General features: G+C 45.0%; 1 protein-coding gene across 2 annotated transcripts in view; it reads left to right on the top strand.

The window, feature by feature from the left end:
- The window catches only part of LOC132399687 (engulfment and cell motility protein 2), a 198,348-nt gene that overhangs the window by 118,652 nt on the left and 62,432 nt on the right, over positions 1-17,264 (top strand). For both annotated transcript variants that reach the window (XM_059980344.1, XM_059980343.1), the window contains exon 7: positions 1,727-1,826. In XM_059980344.1, the coding sequence (XP_059836327.1) occupies positions 1,727-1,826 (100 nt within the window). The remainder of the gene's footprint in view (positions 1-1,726; positions 1,827-17,264) is intronic.

Here is a 17,264-nt window from a genome sequence, read left to right as displayed (position 1 = left end):
CCTTTAATTATCTGAAAGGTCGTCAGTAACATGAGATCATCTTGTTTCTTTCATGAGCATTCAAATTGGCCTATTACATAGGTAACTGAACAGGTTGAGCATTGCCTGGGCAGTGTATTCTCAAGTTAGCTGTTGATTGGACAGTACTGTATTATGTACAGTATGATTGGCTGTGATGGCATCATGGAGTGGTACAGCATGAATACAGGCCCTTCAGCCCATTGAGTCTGTGATGGCCACTGTGTGTCTCTTTATTCTAATCCTGATTTATTCCCCACACCTCAACTCTTCTTGGATTCTAGCACCCACTTACACAAGGGTCAACTTATAGCGCCAAATTAACCTAAAACCTGAACCGCTTTGGGACGTGGGGGGAAATGGGAACACATAGAGGATGTGCAACTTTCACGCAGCCAGCATCTGAGGCCAGGATTGAACCTGAGTCATTGTGCTCCTTTGCATCCCTGACCTCGTAATGCAGATCTCCAAGACGAGCGGTTTGTAATCAAATAGCTTTCTATCAGCAGGCAAATTGGATGCTGTGAGCAGTCTAATAAACATTGGTGGTCCATCAGAGCTGAACTCAATGATTTCTAATTAGTCATTGGCTTAATGAATTGAAGTGTGATTTGGCCAGGTTGGTAGACATGGGGAAATTATTTCCTGTAAAGAAGAGATCAAACCAAAAGGGAGAGTGGAGAAAGTAATGGAGATCTCTCCCAATGCACCCCACCCCCCAACCAAGTATCTGGGGAATGAATTGGAAGTTCCAAGACTGATGGGTGATGGATGCTTTGAAGGATATGGTACTGAGCCACAGTTGAATTGACTGATGGAGCAGAATGCGAGACTTTCACTCCTATCTTCTTGTCACCAGAGACATGCGAGCTTTTTGCCTAAAGAGAAGCTGATCTCTCTGTACCTGCTCACATCACCTTAACTAATTTACTTTTGTCTCCTTACCTGAAAAAGAGGATAGACCTGCGAAGGAGGAAGTGCGGAAAAGGATCTCCTGACATGTTGTGGGGATGGCAGGTCTGCATTATGGGGAGAGATCAAGTTGGCTAGGCATTATCGGAGAATGAGCGATCTCGTTGAAATGTACAAAATTCTTGCTGGACTCAACAGGCTGAATAGAGAGACAATGTTTCCCCTGATTGAGGAGTCTAGAACTTGGAATCACAGACTTAGAATAAGTGATAAGCTATTTAGGACACGAAATGGTAAATCTTTGGAATTCTCTCCTGGCAGAAGTTGTGGATGCTCAGTCACTGAGCTCATTCAGAACTGAAGCTGATAGATTTCTCAACTTTTGAGGCGTCAAGGGTCTGGGAGTGGCCCAGCAAATTGGTGTTTACGGTGGAGAATCTGCTGTGAACTTACAAAATGGCAGAACAGGCTAATCCTGCACTCCACTCCCATCCGCCAAAATGCTAAAGCATCTGCCTCCCTTCATCACATTGTAGACCATGACTGAGGTTGGCTAATGTAGTACCTGCCTAATACAGGTCTTACCTGCATGGACTAGTATCTCCTCTGGATATTACATTTTTACATTTGGGTTTTCGGGAGGGTCCACAGATTGGTGAAGGTTGTCTGATTTCCACAAAGGACGGTGTGATTACTGATGTTGCTTTCATTCACCAATGCAAAACGTTGGGGGACACTGCACCCTACTGGATTTTTGTGTGTGATATTTGACCTATCTGTGCATGTTTCCTTGCAGTTTTGGGGAAATGCTGGCCTTCACGCTGACAGCCTTCCTGGAGCTCATGGACCACGGCATCATCTCCTGGGATATGATCTCCACTGCTTTCATCAAACAGGTCAGAGGGGAGGAAGTGAGCAGGAGATGAAGGAATTGTTCATTGGGCTAGCTTCCTGTTCAAGAATCACTTTGCCCTATGCTTCATATGTCGTTAATCAGACACTGCAGGATTAATTACTGGCTGTCCTATTGGTGACATGATAGTTAATTCTTTTGTTGGAAGAAAAGATTTATATTTCATGTCTTGTATTATCCTAGTATATAAAATAGTGTTCTACAGCTAATGAATACTTTTGAAGTGCTGTCATTGCTTTAGTGCAGGAAACATGGCAGCCGTTATATCCAGCAAGCTCCACGATTGGTTGCCTAGCAGTGACACTAGTTGAAATTTGAACACTAATGAGAAGCATCAATGTACAACTTTCAGATAGTGTCATAATGCGGTGCCACGTGAGGCTGTGGGGTCCTTTACTCTTTACTGGGAGCAACGGACCCCATACTTGGCATCACCTTAACGTGCTTCAGAGTGGAGCTGGAGTTCTCTGCCACGTGGTGTGACTTTTACCGCAGTAAGGCAAGACTGCTGTTTAACCAGGGCAGGCATTTAACTTTTCTAATTTCATGTCAATTCTGACATTTTAAAAGACAAGACTGGTTAGAATCTTCCAGCAGCTCTTGCACCAGGCTTTGGGGTCTTACTGTTACTCCCTGGGAGTGCATTCAATTGGGGATTTAATATCTTTCTCAGAAGCAGGTATTTCTTTACTCCCCAGAAGGATTGGAAGGGAGATTAGGAAAAAGCGTTTTCATACGGAGGTTGTAAAGGTCTGGAACCCATTGCCCAGAGTGGTGGTGAAGGCAGAGCTCTTCTCACATTTAAACAGGACTTGGATATGTACTTGGGAAAACATGACCTTGAGGACTACAAACTTCGTGCTGGAGGACGGCTGTTCAGGCATGATGGGTGGTATCGAAATTCTAAGTAACTTTGTTATCGAGGTGCGTAGATGTCACCATACACTACTCTGAAGTGCATTTTCTTGCAGGCATTCACAATAGATGCAGAGAAACAGGACAATCAATGAAAAACTGCACACAACGATGGACCGACAACCGATGTGCATATACTGTAAGAAAACAATGTGAAATTACAAATAAGTAACAGTGAGAAGACGAGTTGTAGAGTCCATGGGTCGTGGTGGTGAGGTTTCTGGTTCAAGGTGAGCCCTGTGGCAGTGGAAGGGAAGCTGTGGCAGTAAAGCCACTGATTGTCAATCGTAGGCCACTGAACTGCCTTGTTAGAGGTGTGCAATGCCTGAAACTTGGTGATACATATGTTACTTGCAGCTTATCACTCACTACCTGAGTCCTCGTCAGGTATTGGTCCACGGGCTGCTCCATTCGCTGTAGAGTTGTGATTGGAATTGAATGTCACGCAATTATCAGTGAACATCCTCACTTCTGACCGTATGACAGAGTGCAGTCGTTGAAGACGGGCCTGGGACTGCAGTCCTGCATTTGTGTCCTAGGTCTACGTTGATTCAACTTTAACAATCCCACTTCCGTTTTTACTCGCGGTGTAATGCCAGCTCACGTAGAGCTCATTGATTTCAGGTTTGCTGGTCCACTTTGATGCCACACATGGTCAAAGGTTGTGCCAAGGGCAGTCACTCCCACCTCATCCCTGAATTCGATCTTTGTTTGAAGAGGTCCTGACGAAGTTCAGCCTGGAACTAGAGAGCAGGGTTATTGGTGAGTTAACGATGCTTGAGGGTAGATTTGATTGAGCAGTAGTCAGTCAGATTGGATGTGGACTGAGTATAACTGGGCAATCTTTCCCATTGTCAGGTGGTTGTAATTGTGCTGGAACAGATGTAAAGGGGCTGGGCAAGAGAGAAGGAGACAAGCCAACCCATACTTGCAGCCAATGGACTGGATGAAAAAGCAGGCGTCCTTTGCTTTTGTTCTTAATGCCAAGTGCCCAGAGGAATGTCTCTGGAACAATGAAACGGGTTACAGGTTTGTAGGATTTGCTGGCCCTGTAGTTCACTCCTATAAGTTTTCTAGTGTGAAGGTGAGAGCCTTTACATTGGTGCTTGTCAGAAACACACTGAGTCTCAGCAATTTGCAGAACGGTAAACTTTATTTTTCGAGTCTGCAGAGTCGGACCCAACCAGCTCCTGCTAGATTGAGTGCCGAATTACACTTTGCACAGTTTTTTATACCCTACTTGTTTACGACTTTGTGAGTTGCACCCATGTGAGGTGCAGACATTCTTCCTTAATCTCATTACAAAATTACAAATGTGATTACCCTTTGGCCCACTTATCAGCCTCAGCGCATTTTGACCGTTATTGTTCAACCGTTAAGCATGTCTTCCCGTTACCCGTATCGCTTCTTTAATCAGCAAGCTATTGTTTCATCCTCATTTTGCAAATTGGTTTATACGTTGCCCTGCAAGTTGCTTTGCACGCTCTTTCTGTGTCAGCACATTCTAAATGGACTCCTTAAGTTCCGTCTTTAATTTAATCATTTCTCTCAGTGCTGAAGGAGGTTGCATCTTTAATGTATCCAGCCTTGGCATGGGCAATGCAGAGGCTATGAAAGTTGCCGATCTCCCTTAAGGCTGACAATGAACACCCAGCAGGAGAAAGTGTGACCAATCTTCCTCCAAACAACAGAAGCTCAAAATGCCGATGCTAACACTGCCTCAGAGCTCCCGACTGCGTTGTGGGGGAAGGGAATGCTAGCTGAAATTTGGGAAAGATTATCCACAGAAAGCTTAAACCAGCTCCATTTGGAATGCATTCATCAGCTAAGATAAATGAAGCCTTTGGAGAATAAAGCTGATTAATTGTATTGTTGGTTTGACAGCCAGAAGTGGTTTTGTGTCTGAGCAAATGGGACCAATGAAGGAATTGCCGTGATTAAATATTTAACCTTAAAGGTTTCTAATTCCTTCCAACTCTAATCCCTGACACAAAGGGTTATTGAGCCGGGAAGCAAGTCCAGACTCCCTGCCCTCTGGGAAAATTCCAGTGTTAGCTTCAGCCAAAAGAACCCTTTCCCACAGACATTGAACACAGAGAGCCAGTGAGTTAACCCCTTTTATGCTGTGCCCTTCCTGCTGCCCGGAGCACGTGTGGTCTAGTGCTGTTTGCTGACTTTTTGCCACACACTTTCTAAAAATGTGAGGGAGAAAATAGTAATGCTGGACAATTGCACTAAACAGAGAATCAGCTGGAATTATAGATCTGTTCACATGCGAAAACAGGCTTCGGATGTAAAAACTTGGTAAGAAATTACTTAAGAGTTAAAACAAGATGAGAAGTGATTCAGAGTAAGTACCAAACAAGGCAAAATCTGTAGATGCTGGAAATCCGAGCAACACACACAAAATGCTGGAGGAACTCAGCAGGCCAGGCAGCATCCATGAAAAAAGTACAGTCGACATTTCGTGCCAAGACCCTTCTGCAGGACTGCAGGGGGGAAAAAAAGATGAGTTGACTTTAAAAACACAAAATGCTGAATTCACTAATGAGTTGACTTTAATGGTTGGGGGGAGGGGAGAGAGAAACACAAGGTGAAAGGTGAAACTGGGAGGGGGAGGGATGAAGTAAAGAGCTGGGAAGTTGATTGGTGAGAGAGATACAGGACTGGAGAAGGGGGAGTCTTGATAGGAGAGGGCAAAAGGCCATGGAAGTAAGAAAAGGGGGGAATGAGCGCCAGAGGGAAGTGATGGACAGGCAAAGAGATGAGGTGAGAGAGGGAAAAGGGATGGGGAATGGTGAAGAGTCGGGGAGGGGTGTCTTGCCAGAAGTTCGAGGTTCATGCCATCAGTTTTGAGGCTATTTAGATGAACTATAAGGTGTTGTCCCTCCAACCTGACTGTGGCTCCATTGTGACAGTAAGGGGAGGCAATGGATTGACGTATCGGAATGGGAAGTGGAATTAAAATGGGTGGCCACTGGGAGATCCAGTTTCTTCCGGCGGCTGGAGCATAGGTGTTCGGTGAAGCAGTCTCCCTATCTACATTGGGTGACACCGATATACAGGAGACCATATCCAGAGCACCACACGCAGTATATAACCTCAATGGACTCAGAGGTGAAGTGTCGCTTCACATAGAAGGACTGGTAGTGAGTGAATGGTAGTGAGTGAGGGGGGCAGTTGTAGCACTTATGCGCTTGTAAGGATAAGTGCCAGGAGGGAGATCAGTGGGGAGGGACGAATGGACAAGGGAGTTGAGTAGGGAGCCGTCCCTTTGGGAAGCTGGAAGTTGGGGGGGGGGGTGGTTGGGGAATGTGCTTGATGGTGGGATCCCAATGGAGATGGCCTCCCTCTGGTGCTCCTCCCCTTTTTCTTTCTTCTGTGTCCTTCTGTCCTGTCCTATTAGATTCCCCCTTCTCCACTCCTGTATCTTTTTCACCAATCAACTTCCCAGATCTTTACTTCACCCCTCCCCCTCCCAGTTTCACCAATCACCTTGTGTTTTTTTTCTCCCCTTCCCCCATCTTTTAAAACAACACCTCATCTTTTTTTCTTTCCAGTCCCACTGAAGGGTTTTGGTCCAGAACATCGACTGTACTTTTCTCCATTGATGCTGCCTGGCCTGCTGAGTTCCTCCAGCATTTTGTGTGTGCGTTGCTCCAGAGTAAATACCACTCACTTTGAAGGAACTGAGCAAATCTGCAAGGAGTGCTGCCACACAGAAACAGCATCCATCACCGGGACCCCCACCATCCAGGCCATGCTGTCTCGGCTGCCAGTGGGAAGGAGGTACAGGAGCCACACTCCAGCTTCAGAAACAGTTATTACTCTCCAACCAACCGGCTCCTGAACCAGCGGGATAACATCATTCAAGTGAACAGTGGACTGACTCCACGACCTATAGACTCACTTTCAAGGACTTTACATCTCATGGTCTCAGTATTATTTACGCACTTATTATATTTGCACAGTTTGTCTTCTTTTGCACATTGGTTGTTTGTCGGTCTCGGTGTGTAGTTTGACATTGATTCTACTGTATTTCTTTGTCCTACTGTGGATGCCTGCATGCCGATGAATCTCAGTAGTATACGTAAAGTACTTATTAATAATTTACTTTGAAATTTGATTGTGAATAATTTTTGCATATTGTAGAGGAAGAACAAATTTTAAAACTTAATTAACATGTCTGTACATCTGTGATCCATTCACACTCTCTGTTCAATGTACAATATCAACCTACTTGCTCGTGTTCACCAGCTCATGATTCCTCCAGTCGATAGGGTGGGATGGGAGCTGTCTTTCAGGCCCCAATGCTCCACTGGGCTTATGGGTAACTGCTCCTCTTCTCTCTTCATTTCTGTCTGCTGATTTCAGAATTTCACTCTGTACACATTTTAAATTTTTATTGCAGAATCAAACCCTTTAATGGGATCAGTATGAGGATCCAGGAGGCCTGAAAGGCCCTAAATTGTAGGGAAGTTAAAACCTGCTTGGTTCTGTGCCTCTCCTTCGAGGAAAAACTGTGTGGGCATATGGTTAAATGTTTTATATCAGTAGATCCCTCCTCTCACTCCTTGCCGATTCTGCTTACATCGTGGTGTGTGGCAGCATTTTTCAGGCCAAGGAGGAGGAGTTAAGCTTTGAAATAGGCAGGAACAAAAAAACTTGCAGGAAAAAGCAATCAAGTACTCCTGAGCAGATGTGTATTGGTGGTGTGTTTATTCTTTGCCATTGACTTCATCCCATGCCCCTTCCTTTGTATGTTTTTTTTGCCCCTCATTTGCAGGTATCCACACCCTGAGGTTTTCTTTCTGTACCCCTTGCCTTACCCCTTGCATAATTCCCAACTTTCTCTTATGGTTTCCTTCTCATTCTCCTCTGTGTTCTCTTCCATGTGCTCTCCATCCTCCTATCTGTCTTGTTCTGCCAGTTTTTCTGTCAGCGTTGGTAGCTCCATCCTGCTGTGTTGTGTGCACGGCCATGGGAATCTTTGGAAGGTGCAAGCCTCCCTGTCATTAGCATGCTACAGCAGAGTGCTGAGATTTACAGGTTCGATGTCACGCAATGGGAACGTGCTACATGTTTTAATTAACTTCAGCCCTGCCTCTTCTAATTAGTGCTTACAAGCTGTGGCTGATGATTGCTGTGAATTGGTGCTCCTGGATTTCAGCCTGTAATAATTTATTGATTTTATTTTGGTGGGGTGGTGCAGAAAGAACGGAACATGCATTGATGTGAATACCACTGGTGTGTTACAAGCGAAAGATGAGCGAGTCACAAAGCCCAATGGTCTGCTTCTTGAAAGTGGACACAGTACTGTGGAGCCCGTGTTGTCTGCTAGGGTCAGGTGTCTCAGCCAAGCAGCACTTCCTTCAACATGTCAGTCCATGGCCTCCTCTACTGTCACGGTGAGGCCACGCTCAGGTTGGAGGAGCAACACCTTATATTCTGTCTGTGTAGCCTCCAACCTAATGGCATGAACATTGATTTCTCAAACTTACGGCTATTGCCAACCCCCCCCCCCCATCTCATTCACCATTCCTGTTTCCCTTTCTCAGCTTATCTCCTTGCATGCCCATCACCCAGTAGTAACCAGGACATCACGGAGCAGATATGGAAACAGATTCTGGAAAGCTGTAATAATAACAGGGTTGTCTTGGTGGGAGATTTAATTTCCTAAATATTGATTGGCATCTCCCTAGAGCAAGGGGTTTAGACAATAGACAATAGGTGCAGAAGTAGACCATTCGGCCCCTCGAGTCTGCACCGCCATTCTGAGATCATGGCTGATCATTCACTATCAATACCCAGTCCCTGCCTTGTCCCCATATCCCTTGATTCCCCTATCCATCAGATATCTATCCAGCTCCTTCTTGAAAGCATCCAGAGAATTGGCCTCCACCGTCTTCCGAGGCAGTGCATTCCACACCTCCACAACTCTCTGGGAGAAGAAGCTCTTCCTCAACTCTGTTTTAAATAACTGACCTCTTATTCTCAATCCATGCCCTCTGGTACTGGACTCTCCCAACATCTGGAACATATTTCCTGCCTCAATCCTATCAAATCCTTTAATTATCTTAAACGTTTCAATCAGATCCCCTCTCAATCTCCTCAATTCCAGCGTGTGAATGGGGATGAGTTTAGATGGGGAGGAGTTTGTTAGGTGTGTTGAGGAAGGTTTCGTGACACAGTATGTAGATAAGCCTACAGGAGGAGAGGCTGTACTTCATCTGGTATTGGGAAATGAACCTGGTCAGGTGTCAGATCTCAGTGGAGAGAATTTTGGAGATAGTGATCACAATGCTATCTCCTTTACCATAACATTGAAGAGGGATAGGAACGGACAAGTTAGGAAGGCGTTTGATTAGAGTAAGGGGAAATAAGAGTCTATTAGGCAGGAACTTGGAAGCATAAATTGGGAACAGATGTTCTCAGGGAAATGTAAGGAAGAAATGTGGCAAAAGTTCAGGGGATATTTGCGTGGAGTTCTGCATAGGTATGTTCCAATGAAACAGGGAAAGGATGGTAGGGTACAGGAACCGTGGTGTACAAAGGCTGTTGTAAATCTAGTCAAGAAGAAAAGAAGAGCTTATGAAAGGTTCAAAAGACTAGGTAATGATTGAGATCTAGAAGATTATAAGGCTAGCAGGAAGGAGCTTAAGAATGAAATTAGGAGAGCCAGAAGGGGCCATGAGAAGGCCTTGGCAGACAGGATTAAGGAAGACCCCAAGGCATTCTACAAGTATGTGAAGAGCAAGAGGATAAGACATGAGAGGATAGGACCAATCAAATGTGATAGTGGAAAAGTGTATATGGAACCAGAGGAGATAACAGAGGTACTTAATGAATACTTTACTTCAGTATTCACTACAGAAAAGTATCTTGGCAATTGTAGGGATGACTTACAGTGGACTGAAAGGCTTAAGCATATATACATTAAGAAAGAGGATGTGCTGGAGCTTTTGGAAAACATCGAGTTAGATAAGTCACCAGGACCTGATGAGTTGTACCCCAGGCTACCTGTGGGAAGTGACGGAGGTGATCGCTGAGCCTCTGGCAATGATCTTTGTATCATCAGTGGGGACAGGAGAGGTTCTGGATGACTGGAGGATTGCGGATGTTGTAGCCTTATTCAAGAAAGGGAGTAGAGATAGCCCAGGAAATTATAGAGCAGTGAGTCTTACTTCAGTTGTTGGTAAGTTGATAGAGAAGATCCTGAGAGGCAGGACTTATGAACATTTGGAGAGGCATAATATGATTAGGAATAGCTTTGCCAAGGGCAGGTTGTGCCTTACGAGCCTGATTGATGAAGGTAGAGCAGTAGATGTAGTGTATATGGATTTCAGCAAGGCATTTGACAAGGTACCCCATGCAAGGCTTATTGAGAAAGTAAGGAGGCATGGGATCCAAGGGGATCTTGCTTTGTGAATCCAGAATTGGCTTGCCCACAGAAGGCAGAGTGGTTATAGATGGGTCATAATCTGCATGGAGGTCGATGACCAGTGATGTGCCTTGGGGATCTGTTCTGGGATCCCTACTCTTCGTGATTTTTATAGATGACCTGGATGAGGAAGTGGAGGGATGGGTTAGTAAATTTACTGATGACACAAAGGTTGGAGGTGTTGTGGATAGTGTGGAGGGCTGTCAGAGGTTACAGTGGAATATTGATAGGATGCAAAACTGGACTGAGAAGTGACAGATGGAGTTCAACCCAGATAAGTGTGAAGTGGTTCATTTTGGTAGGTCAAGTATGATGGCAGAATATAGTATTAATGGTAAGACTCTTGGCATTGTGGAGGATCAGAGGGATCTTGAGGTCCAAATCCATTGGACTCTCAAAGCTGCTGTGTAGGTTGATTCTGTGGTTAAGAAGGCATACAGTGCATCGGCCTTCATCAATTGTGGGATTGAGTTTAGGAGTCGAGAGGTAATGTTACAGCTATATAGGACCCTGGTCAGATCCCACTTGGAGCACTGTGCTCAGTTCTGGTCGCCTCACTACAAGAAGGATGGGGGAACCACAGAAAGGGTGCAGAGGAGATTTACAAGGATGCTGCCTGAATTGGGGAGCATGCCTTATGAGAATAGGTTGAATGAACTTGGTCTTTTCTGCTTGGAGCAATGGAAGATGAGAGGTGACCTGATAGGGGTGTATAAGATGATGAGAGGCATTGATCGTGTGGATAGTCAGAGGCTTTTTCCCAGGGTTGAAATGGCTGGCATGAGAGGGCACAGTTTTAAGGTTCTTGGAAGTAGGTACAGAGGAGATGTCAGAGGTAAGTTTTTTACGCAGAGAGTGGTGAGTGTGTGGAATGGGCTGCCGGCGTCCGTGGTGGAGGCGGATATGATAGTATCTTTTAAGAGACTCCTGGATAGGTACATGGAGCTCAGGAAAATAGTGGGCTATGGGTAACCCTAGGTAATTTCTAAGGTAGGGACATGTTTGGCACAGCTTTGTGGGCAGAAGAGCCTGTATTGTGCTGTAGGTTTTTTATGTTTCTATGTTTACCTCCCTCTGGTGCTCCATCCCCTTCCCTTTCCTATGAGATTCCCCCTTCTCCAGCCGTTCATCTCTTTCACCCTTCAGGCTGTGTATGTGTATGTTGCTTTGGATTTCCAGTATCAGCAGATTTTCTCAGATGAGCATTTTTTCACTGCTTCATTGTAGTGTGATTCCATACTAAGGGCCAGGCTATGCTATAGGGTTCACCAATGATCCTTTGACTGCTTCACTGCTGAGTCGAGAAGATCACCATTTTGAGTCCCGTTCCATAATCTGACCTGCTTGGGTACATCCTGAATCAACCTATGCAGCTGATCCTTTTTGTTCAAGTGATCTCCCTGTGCGATGAGCAATGGTAATTTATTTTCAAGAGCACCTTAGGGGCCAGTCTCTGCAGCAGATTTTTCATCTTCCATGGCAGTTTACAGCCATATGCTGCATTAATTTGTGCCTCTGAAGCATAGAGCTTTAGTTTGAAGTCTCTATGGAGACTCGTGCACGAGTTCCATCCTGACACATGCAAGCACCATGCCAAGCTTCTCAGAATTACTCGCTTGTGATGCAGGCTTTTGACCAGGACTCGGACAATTCCCACAAATGCTTCTCGACCTGCTGAATTCTTCCAGCAACTTGTTTGATGCTTCAGGTTCTGTCGACTGCAGTCTCTTGTGTTTCTACTTTCAGAATGATAGACAAGAGAAAGAGGCTGTTCAGATGAGGAATTTAAGGAGCCTTACATTTATTTTTCTCCAAGTAATGACCTAGAAAAGGAGGGGTGAATTAGTATCCACCTTCCAGATGGGCAGTATGTTCCACTTGATAACCACCTATTCAGTTTTGTGTCTTTTTAAGGTTTTCCTTTCGTCCTTTTGCCAAAGTCCTTCAGCTACTTGCTGTTTGAACTTTCCTCTAATGGGAAGAGGATCAAGAGGTCTGCTGCCTGGACTCATTATTTTGAGTAACTGAAAATCATTCCAATAAATCTCCTCTCCACCATCTTCTCTGTCTCTAAGGGGAATTATTCTAGTCCTTCACAACCCCCCCCCCCCCCCGACTTCCTGGACTGTTCCAATGAGACCTTCAGTCTTGTCTTGGGCTTTTGCACATCTGTTCCAATTGGATGATTAGAATTGGACTCCATGCTTCCGTGGTGGCAAAACCGTATTTTGATGAAGGTCCATGGTCGCACTGCTTTGGTGTTCTGATTCATTTTCTGTGTTTTTAAGATTTCACAATTGGCCCAAAGATTTCTGTCCAGCAGACTTGATTGTGTTGAGTTTCTTGTACCTCTCCATTCCACCAGCCTGACTGTATCCTCCTGAAGTATCTTATCACCATGTTTTGTCATCTGAAAATCTTGAAACTATCCCCTCTGTTCAAAGGTCCAAGCTATTGAAATACAATAACATATGTGCTTTCCTCCAATCCAAAAGTAATTCCTGTTTCGCCCCTAACTCAACTTGTGATCCATGCTGCCACAACGTTTAATGTACTGTCAACTCTTTATATTCATGATTGCCTCCTCTGTCTTCTCATTTCATGTGTTGTTTTCTACGCTTTCTCAATGATATTTGCAATCAGTCACTGACTGTTTTCATGTTTTTCTCTCCGTTTATTTTCTTCTTGCCCTGCTAGGCCACTCTAAGTACAGTACTTACTTCTGGAAGACCTTTTCCTCAGATCTTTACCTCAAGAGCTCTGGCTCTTCAGCTGTTGATGATGAAAACTGTAGCTTTTTGAATACCTTGTGAAGACCTTCTCCTTCTCCCACTTACCACCCTTGTCCTCTTGCCATTCATTCCCTGTGATGCATCACTCAGCTCTACTCTTGATACATGCTCCGATGATGTATCTTCTCGTTATTGAGAACTGCAATGCAGTGAGTTTCTGGGAACACAAATGTGCCCTGAAGCACAAAGGCCCCTAACAGAGTTGGACTTGACAGGAGCTTATTTTATCTTGGGCCCTGCCCTCCATCATTAAAACTGATCAGACAGGTCATCAAAGTCAGGCAATTTGAACAACTTCTAATAGGACCAGAGAAATTCGCATACAAGGATGTTGTTGAAAATTATCTTGGCAACTACAGAGCACCAAGCTACAAGCAGCTGGTTGACAACATGCTTCAAACATAGAAAACCATAAAGTGCAGCATGTCACTAAAAATTTGTTTTCTGCATTTCCATTTAGACTTCCTCCCTGCAAATCTTGGTGCTGTTAGTGATGAGCGTGGTGAAAGGTTTCACCAGGACATTGTGGTCACGGAGAAACAGTATCAGGGCAAGTGGAATCCATCAATGCTGGCTGATTATTGTTGGACACTTAATTGAGAAGTCGCAAAAACTGAGTACAAATGAAAATCATCAAAAGATTTTTAGTTTAGTTGAACCATTGCAAAGCATCAACAACATTATGCAATTAAATGTGTTATATTCAATAACAGTTAATTTCTTGTTTCTCCACAAATTCCTAGGTGATAGAAGTAGTTTGAACTTGTATTTGTGTTTAGCTTCAAGTGGTCAAAAAAAATTAAGCTAAATAAGTTTCTGAGGAAGCAACAATTTTGGGGAAAATAAATAGTTGTCTAGTGTAATCAGCTCCTTGGTCTTACCGACCATGAGTGAGAGATTGTTGTTATGACACCATACAGTCAGGTTTTCATTCACCCTCCTGTATGCTGATTGGTCACCACCTTTGATTCGGCCAATGACTGGTGTTGTCGGCAAACTTAAGTATGGCCTTGAAGCTGTGGTTAGCCTCACAGTTGTATGTATAAAGCAAACAGAGCAGAGGCCTAAGCATACAGCCTTGTGGTGCATCTATGCTGATGGAGATTGTGGAGGAGAGATTTTTGCCAACCCAAACTGTCTGGGGTCAGCAAGTGAAGAAATTGAGGATCCAGTTGCAGAGGAGATATTGAAGCCAGGCCTTGAAGCATATTGATTAGTTTTGAGGAAATGAAAGTATTGAATGGTGAGCTGTAGTCAATGAAGAGCATCCTGTTGTATGCATTTTCACTGTCTGGGTGTTCCAGGGTTGAGCAAAGAGCCAATGAAATGGCATCTGCTGTTGACCTGTTGTGACGGTAGCAAATTGGAGCAGATCCAAGTTGTTTCTCAGGAAGTATCTGATGTGTTTGATCAATGTCTCAAAGCACTTCATCACAGTGGATGTAAGTGTTACTGCATGGTTGTCATTGAGGCAGATTACTACGTTCTGCAGTATAATTGAATCCTGCTTGGAGCAAGTGCATACTCCAGACTGCCTTGGCGAGAAGTTACAGATATCAGTGAGCGCTCCAGCCAGTTGATCAGTCCAGGTCTTTAGTACTCGGCCATGTCCCTCTATTTGGGCTGTGTGCTTTCTGCGGGTTCATCCTCTTGAAAGATCTCACATCACCCTCAAGGACAGAAAGCACAGGATCATCAGGGGCTCTGGTAATGCGTGAAGGTTCTTCCTTGTTTTGACAGTCAAAGCGAGAATGAAAGGCACCGAGCTCATCTGAGAGCGAAGCCTTGTCGTCACCAATGTCACATGGTTTCACTTTGTAGGAGGTGATAGTATTTTAGTTGTTGAACATCCTTCAGTGACTCCAGTTTGGTCTGAAATTGCCACTTTGCACGTGACATGGCTTTCCGGCGATTGTACCTGGACCTCGTGTATTTTACTTGTTTGCCAGATCTGAATGTCACTGATCTGGCCCTCAGCAGATCTCTTGCTTCATCCAGGGCTTTTGGTTGGAGAAGACTCTGATGGATTTTGTGGGGGGGACACCCTTATATGACTATTTTTCTAAAGTCCATGGTTGTAAGTCCAATTCACTGACTCGAAGCAATCCTGTAGCTGTTCCTCTGCCTCCCCGACCACCTCCTTGTTGTCCTTGTCTCTGGAGTCGTGCTCTATGGCCTTTGCCTGTATGCAGTAGGAGAGGACAGCCAAGTGATCAGATTTTCCGAAGTGCAGTATTGGAATGGAATGGTAGGCATTCCTAATCGTAGTACAGCAGTGGTTGAGTGTGTTGGGATCCCTGTGCTGCAGGTAATATATTGATGATAATTGAGAAGGGATTTCTTTAAATAAGCCTGACTGAAGTCCCCAACAATGATTTGAAAGACATCGGGGTTAGTCTATTTCATGTTTGGTGATGGTGGCACTCAGTACCTGAGTGTCTGCTTAACATAGGCCTTTGGTGATATGTAAACTGTGGTGAGGATCATGGAGGGGAACTCTCTTGGTAAGTAAAATATTCTGCACTCACTCAATCTTTAGATGTTCCACGTCAGGGGAACAAGACCAGTGCGTCTGAACACCACAAAGAGTTTATCATGAAACACAGGTCCTGTCATCTTGCTTCCTCTGAATTAGAAGACTGGTCCATCCGAAGTATCAAGGAGCCCTCAGGTCTTACCAATGTATCCCATTTGTATGGAGTGAGCCACGTCTCCGTGAAACAGAATGCGGCAATTTCTCATTTCCCTCCTACCCAGCAATCTTGCCCTAGGTCCTCAGTCTTGTTCTCCAGTGACTGTACATTTGCTACCAAGATGCTGGGTAGAAGAAGTTTCATACCCCGGCATTTGAGCCTGGCTTGGAGTTCCTCCAGGTGTACCAGTTTCCTCTCAACCCCAATGGCCTGACTTGGAGTTCCTCCAGGTGTACCAGTTTCCTCTCAACCCCAATGGCCTGGCTTGGAGTTCCTCCAGGTGTACCAGTTTCCTCTCAACCCCAGGAGTTCCTCCAGGTGTACCAGTTTCCTCTCAACCCCAATGGCCTGGTTTGGAGTTCCTCCAGGTGTACCAGTTTCCTCTCAACCCCAGGAGTTCCTCCAGGTGTACCAGTTTCCTCTCAACCCCAATGGCCTGGCTTGGAATTTCTCCAGGTGTACCAGTTTCCTCTCAACCCCAGGAGTTCCTCCAGGTGTACCAGTTTCCTCTCAACCCCAATGGCCTGGCTTGGTTCCTCCAGGTGTACCAGTTTCCTCTCAACCCCAGGAGTTCCTCCAGGTGTACCAGTTTCCTCTCAACCCCAATGGCCTGGCTTGGTTCCTCCAGGTGTACCAGTTTCCTCTCAACCCCAGGAGTTCCTCCAGGTGTACCAGTTTCCTCTCAACCCCACTGGCGTGGCTTGGTGAATTACCACACATGCGGATGAATGGTGGAATCCAAGGGAAGTTGATGGCAATGTGGGGAGACCAAGATGGCACCAGAGATATATGGTGACGTTTTGTGGGCAGCTCACAATACTACTAGATATACTTCTGAACTACGATTGCTGCAATCTGCAGTCTGTAGTTTCCCTTTAAGAAGCGTATTTATGAACCACCTAAACTAACTTGTGATTTTACTATCTCCTGGAGGATTCAGCAAACGTGACTCTCAGGAATGCAGGTACAGCACCTTGCAGAGAACGAATGTCAACCATCGCCTGAACAGAGGCGCCGATTAAAGCATCAAGTTCTGAGAGCAGAGAGCGAAGCTGAATCTGCCTGCCCATCTTGTTCGCCTCCGTTTGTTCCGCTTCCCTCTCCTCTCAACAGTACAGTCAGGAGGGTCTGGGTCCCACTCCGCCAGGTTCAGGAGCAGTTCTTGCCCTGCAGCCATCGGGCTCCTGGACCGGGTTCGTTCACCTCAGTGCTGAACCGACTCCACAGCCTGTCGACTCGCTCTCGAGGATTCTGCAGCTCGTCTTCTCAGTATTACTTGTTTACTCTCCTTTTTTTTTATTATTTACACAAGTTGTTGACATTTGTGCATTGTATGTTTGCCAGGCTTCTCGTGCATTCTGTTGTATTTCCTTGTTTTCCTGCGGATGCCTGCAGGAGAATGAGTCTTAAGGTTATATGTGGTATAAACACTTTGCTAATCAATTTGATTTGACCTTTGATTAACTTGCAGGGGAAAAGCTAGTGGGAAAACTGATTCGCTCTGTGAATTGACACAGATCTGTGGGCCAAATGTTTTCTCCTATGTCATAACATTTCATAAAGCAATGAAAATGTTTTCA

The sequence above is a fragment of the Hypanus sabinus genome, chromosome 9 (genome assembly GCF_030144855.1).
Source record: "Hypanus sabinus isolate sHypSab1 chromosome 9, sHypSab1.hap1, whole genome shotgun sequence".
NCBI lineage: Eukaryota > Metazoa > Chordata > Chondrichthyes > Myliobatiformes > Dasyatidae > Hypanus > Hypanus sabinus.
This window is presented reverse-complemented; position numbering and strand designations above follow the sequence as displayed.